The sequence below is a fragment of the Poecilia reticulata genome, unplaced genomic scaffold (assembly GCF_000633615.1).
Source record: "Poecilia reticulata strain Guanapo unplaced genomic scaffold, Guppy_female_1.0+MT scaffold_279, whole genome shotgun sequence".
Lineage (NCBI taxonomy): Eukaryota > Metazoa > Chordata > Actinopteri > Cyprinodontiformes > Poeciliidae > Poecilia > Poecilia reticulata.
The window spans coordinates 54794-60415 of NW_007615058.1; the positions used below are offsets into that span (position 1 = coordinate 54794).

The following is a 5622-nucleotide window of genomic DNA, read 5'->3' on the forward strand; positions in this document are numbered from 1 at the left end:
GCTGCTGCTGTAGCTGCTGCTGTAGCTGCTTCTGCTTCAGTTTGAGCTGATTTATCTGGTTTAAAACCTCATAGAAGTTGGGAAATTCATTGAAACAAATTTCATAAGGCTGCAACCAGACCGATTACTGATGAAGTAACGAGAAAAAAAAAAACTCAGAAAAACTAGTGTTATTATTTTCTGGAATATTTGCTTTAAAATCAGATTCTAGATTAATTTTATCAAAGGAAGTTATTTAGTTTGTTCTGTGGGATCAGCAGCTTCCATAAACTTCATTTCCCTCCATGATTTATTTCTGTGCATCTGCAGATCTTCACTTTCTGCACAGAAACATTTTCTGTCTAGCAGGGAAACAGCGACACCTTCTGTTCGTATTAAAACACACAGCGGAGTTTTATTTTTGAGGCCGATTTATTCTTTACTGCTGTAGCTCCACCTGGTGGAACCTCAGAGTTACTACACATCAGTGTCATATACCCAGGTGGCTCCAGCTGATCAACTCTGATCAGTTTCTGAAGTTTTTTATTGTAATAATTTCTGTTTGGAAAATAATAAAACCTTTAACTGAGCTAAAGATTTCTGTAAAGATTTTTTTCTTCTTTTTCTACCATAAAATATTCTTTGTTCAAAACCACAACTGTATTAGAAATACTGAAATGTGATGAAAAATCAGAAAAGTGTTGCTCATGTATTCTCAGGAGCTTCTGGTTGCCTAGCAACCTGCTGTTCATGGCCTCTCCACGATTTATGTTTGTCCTCCATCTAGTTTAATGCTGCAAAACTTCACAGAAACATTTTCTTTCTGCAAACATTCACAGATTCACGTTTTTCTGTGAATTCCTCTGAAATCAACAGTTACAATGCAGGAAAAAGACACGAAGCCGAGCGGCTCGTCTCCACACCAGGACAAGACGAAGTCCTCCAGGAGCCGCCGGACGCCGAGGACCCGGAGCGAGAGAAGAGCTTGTTTCAAAACCAGCCCTGCAATCCCAGAGTTGACCCATAAGAACCAGTTTTTAGTGTGTGTAACAATATTTTATTTTAATATTATACAGTAGATGTAAAGTTTGTCAAAACTGGTTTATTTCAAATTAATTTCATTTGATCAAAAGCTTATTTTTGTCCGACATTTATTGGTGTATAGGTTCTGTAATGCTGCTCTTGACAGTTGGTGGTTACCATAGTAACGGGTGAATGACAGCTCGTCTCCTCTTTCAAAAACATTGATTATTTAAAGTTGAACATTGAAGAACATTGAAGAACATTGAAGAGGCCTGGAATCAAATTTTAACTATATAACAAAACTATAAAAGTTATAGCCGCTATAAAGAAACCTGCTGTGATTGGTCCTCATCTGGACCCGAACAAAACTTTCCTCTTCTCAAGCCTCACACCTTGAGAAGAGGAAGTGATATGTTTTACTTCGATACGTCTGTATTTAACCTCTATGACCTAATTAACATGAAGACAAGTTGGTCTAACTTGATGTTTCAGTAAAACAATGACTGGACAAGGCATGGGCTCCTCTATTGTTATGACTCTGAAGTCAGTTATAAAAGATTTCAGAGGACGGTGGAACTGTGGTGGGAATAAATTCATATTATTTTCCTACAGACAATAAAACTGTCTCTGTCTTTCAGTGTTGACCTTGTTTCTCTCAAAGGCAAAGGGTCTGAAATCTTTACAATCCAAACTCCATGAAGTAAAACTCATGTACATACACAGACGGACACTAGGTGGAGCTACAGTACCTTCCCTCTTTCCTTCGGAGAAAAACGTGTCCTCCTGAAATCCCTTAAAAAAAACCATTGATTGATTTACAGTGTATTTTTTAGGACCAAAAGTAGCCCTGCTGGATTTAAAACCTTTGTAAGTCTTTGTAATTTTGCCCAACTAGACTAATGTCACTCTAGTTTTATCTTAATCCCAAAACAATTGATTCATTGCACACATGCATATTTCAACTGTTTCTATTTCATGTCTTCCAGATTATTCTGGTGCTTCTCCAGGTCTCTGAGTTCCCTTCAAACATTTTCTTCAATCCATCTAGATTTTTCATATTTTTCTTTCTCCTTTTCATATTCTTCTTGGAGGTTATTCATTCTCATCTCCTCCCTCAGCTGTGTCTGTTTGTCTTCTTCACGTCTTTTTTTCCACCTCTCTCGTTGTTCTTTCTCCATCAGCCTTTGCTTCTCCTCCAGTTCTCGTCTCTTTATCTTTAGGGATTTTATATTGTTCTCCAACTCTGCCAGCTCATCCATCAACTGCTTATTGTCCTTTTCTTCTTGCATTTCCCTCCTTCTCTCTTCTCTCTCTCTATATTCCTGATCTTTCTTTCTCTTCTCATTTCCTAGCCTGATTTTTTCCTTCATTTCATATAGAATTTTTCTCTGCTGTTCAGTTTCCTTTTCCAGTTTTCTTTTCATGGCCTCTTTTTCTGCTGCATGTTTTCTGTCAAGTTCTTCCATCTTTCTGTTCATTTCTTCTTCTCTCTGATTTCCAATTTCCTTCCGTATAGCAGCTTCAGCCTCCTGCAGCATCACATTGGTGTAGAAACTTCCTTCATTTTCTTTCACCATGTCGTCAATCTTTCTGATCAGTTCTCTGACCTGAGATCGATTTTCTACATCAGAATTATTGAACACATGGTATCTCCCTCCACAGTCAGCGATCAGCTTCTTCAAAGAATCGTCACTTTCCTTTTCAATATAATCTTCAGCAGTGAGGCCATTTTGCTCTAACAAATCTCCTCCAGTTAAAAGGACGATGGTGAACATTTCTGAATTCTTCCCAAAGGTTTTCTTGATCATTTCTACCGTTTCCATCTGCTCTGATGTGAATCTGCCGATTTGAACAACCAGCAGGAAAACATGAGGACCTGGAGCCACCAGAGTAACACAACCCTCCAGCTCATCCTGAATCTGTTTGAGACTCAAACTGTTGTCAAACAGTCCAGGTGTGTCGACCACAAAAACCGACCGTCCATCTATTTCAGTCTTTTCTTTCACACATCGCTTTGTGACGGATCTTTGACTCAGTTTGGCTTCAAACTGTTTTCTTCCCAGGATGGTGTTTCCTGTTGAACTCCTTCCACTGCCAGTCTTCCCAATCAGAACTATTCTGATGTCTGGATTTTGATTATCTGTGGAAGAAGACACATGAAGTTAGAACCAATCAGAAAAACACACAAAAAAGATAAACTAAAATTGAACCCTATGCCCTGTATTATTGGTGTGCTGATTGATCAGTCACCGATCATAATCAGTTGATGTCCATGAAAAAGTATATGATCAGTGACTGATGATTAGTGTCTCTTGTTGCCGATCACAAAACCTGCATGTCATACTTCATAGCCTGCAGAGCGATATCAGAATCAGCAGGAAAAACGTGATTGGAGCTTCCCTACCCTGTTTTTATTTTCTCTTTGCCTGATCGGAAACTGACTAAGTATGACACCCAAAAGAGAAGGTTGAAAATCTCCACTAATTTTGTCTTTTTTTTTCCCTTGGTTGGTTTATAAGTTATAGGTTGACAGCATAGCCAATAACAATTTTGGCAACCCCTAAAGGGAAAAAGCCAAAAGAAAAGAAGAAGAAGCAGTTAAGGTCAAAATTATTAGCCTGCTCTGAATTTTTTATTTCTATTTTTTTTTAACTCTCAAGTGCTGTTAAACTGCTCAAATGAAGCCGAGGTGCAAAATTCAAGCTGTGAGACTCTTCAGCCTACTGGCATCATCAATCACCATGCCCACGCCTCAGCCAACCAGCACCGGATTGTCACTCCACCCCAGCCAATAGGTCATAAAATGAGTCAACTCTTTTTCTGATAACTGGATTTCCACCCATGCTTGTCGCAGTTGTCATCTGTTTATAATCGGTGGCTGTAATTACTGCTGGAGCTAGTTGCAGTAAACTACAAATCACACTCGTATGAAACAAACCTCCTGCTCCTTGATAGTCCGACTGCTTACTGCCAAGTTGGGCCATCACTGGCAACAAAGCTTATGACGATGCAACTTCTCCATCATGTGGCTGATTAAATAAAACTGTTTTGGTAACCACCGCATACTTTTCTGTCAGTTGCAGCCAACCATTTGTGCCGGACATATGGTGACCTGACATTTGGCGTCCCAACAGAACACCAGCCCAACAATGTGGACTCTTTCTGGTCTCACGCACCGCACTTTACTTTTCAGTTTCGGCAAGAAATCTGACTTATTCTGCCCCCCTTTCAACCTTATCCGCGTTTTATAAATAATGACAAAAATAAAAGTTTTGGATCAGCATTCTGCTCTGTTTTAGGGGGGTTTACAGGGCATATCAACCTATTATCTAAGTGTTTCACACTCCATGAAGTCATGCTCATCTCGCAGCAATCCAAACTTCGTCTTATTGCCCTCATTACAAAATGAAAACATTTCAGGATCTATAGAAAACTATCCATGCATTTATCTTCAGTTGCATTGATTACTGCAGCAGCATCTTATTTAAAACTAGGAAGATGCAGCTCATCACCCCAGTTCTAAAGTCCTCTCATCGAACACCTGTTTCCTAAGCTCTGAAAACAGAGCTTAGGAAACACTGTTCATTCACAAATCTCTGAATGGTCTGGCTCCTCAACCCATTAAAAATCTGCTATCGCATCATCCTTCTGGCCCATTTGGGTCTTCTGGTTCTGATCTGCTCTGCCTCCCCAGTGCCTCGTGCACCACAAACCCGGGGAAAATTTCTGAAAATATTGTAAAACAGCAGAATCAGAAATCCTTTAAATCTAGATTGAAATCCAGCTTTGCCCCGTAATTTATGAATCATTAACCAGCATTTCACGTGTAATGACAGCACTAGGAAAAGATGTCACGTTTCTGTTGTGATTTGGGGTACTTCGAGCTGAAATGTACTACAGGCTACAAATGAAACCTTGATTTGACCTTCAACTAAATGCTGCACGGGTGACATGATCTTTAAAGCTACCTGCCATCCACACGTCAAGCCTTCCTCCTTCTCGTCATCTAGCAGCTGCCATCAACTCCAACCTCCCATTCATCAGCAAAGTTATTAAAAAAGCTGTTGAAACAATTAAATAACTTCCTAACAATAATGAATCTCTTTGAATCCTTCCAGTCTGGTTTTCATGCTCCCCATAGCACAGAGAGGGGCCTAGTCAAAGTGTTCAATGACATCCATATAAATACAGACTGTGGGAGAACCACAGTGCTGGTTCTGTTGGACCTCAGTGTTGAATCCTACATAAATAACAGGGATTTCTTTGTTTCAATCGGAAACTTCTCATCAGAGAGGTCAAAGGTCACATGTGGGGAACTCCAAGGTTCAATCCTAGGACCCCTTCTCTTCAATATTTATATGCTCCCACTGGCTAAGGTTATAACAGGAAATAAGATCAGCTACCATAACTATGATGATACTCAGCTCTACATCACAATGTCACCAGGTGACCTTTGACCCCATCCAATCACTGAATAGATGCTTAGAACAGATCAATGAGTGGATGAGCCAAAACTTTCTCCAGCTGAACAGAAACAAAACTGAAGTTATTATCTTTGGACCTAAAGAGGAGCGAACCAGAATCAATGCACAGCTTCAGTTATTACAACTAAAAACCAGC

At 39.7% G+C, this 5622-nt stretch overlaps 1 protein-coding gene across 1 annotated transcript in view; it reads right to left on the reverse strand.

The window, feature by feature from the left end:
* Positions 1-1040: 1040 nt before the first annotated feature.
* LOC103460727 (GTPase IMAP family member 4-like) overlaps positions 1041-5622 on the reverse strand; it is an 11694-nt gene continuing 7112 nt past the window's right edge. The window contains exon 4 of the mRNA XM_008403011.2: positions 1041-3142. Within this exon, the coding sequence (XP_008401233.1) occupies positions 2025-3142 (1118 nt within the window). The 3' untranslated portion in view covers positions 1041-2024. The remainder of the gene's footprint in view (positions 3143-5622) is intronic.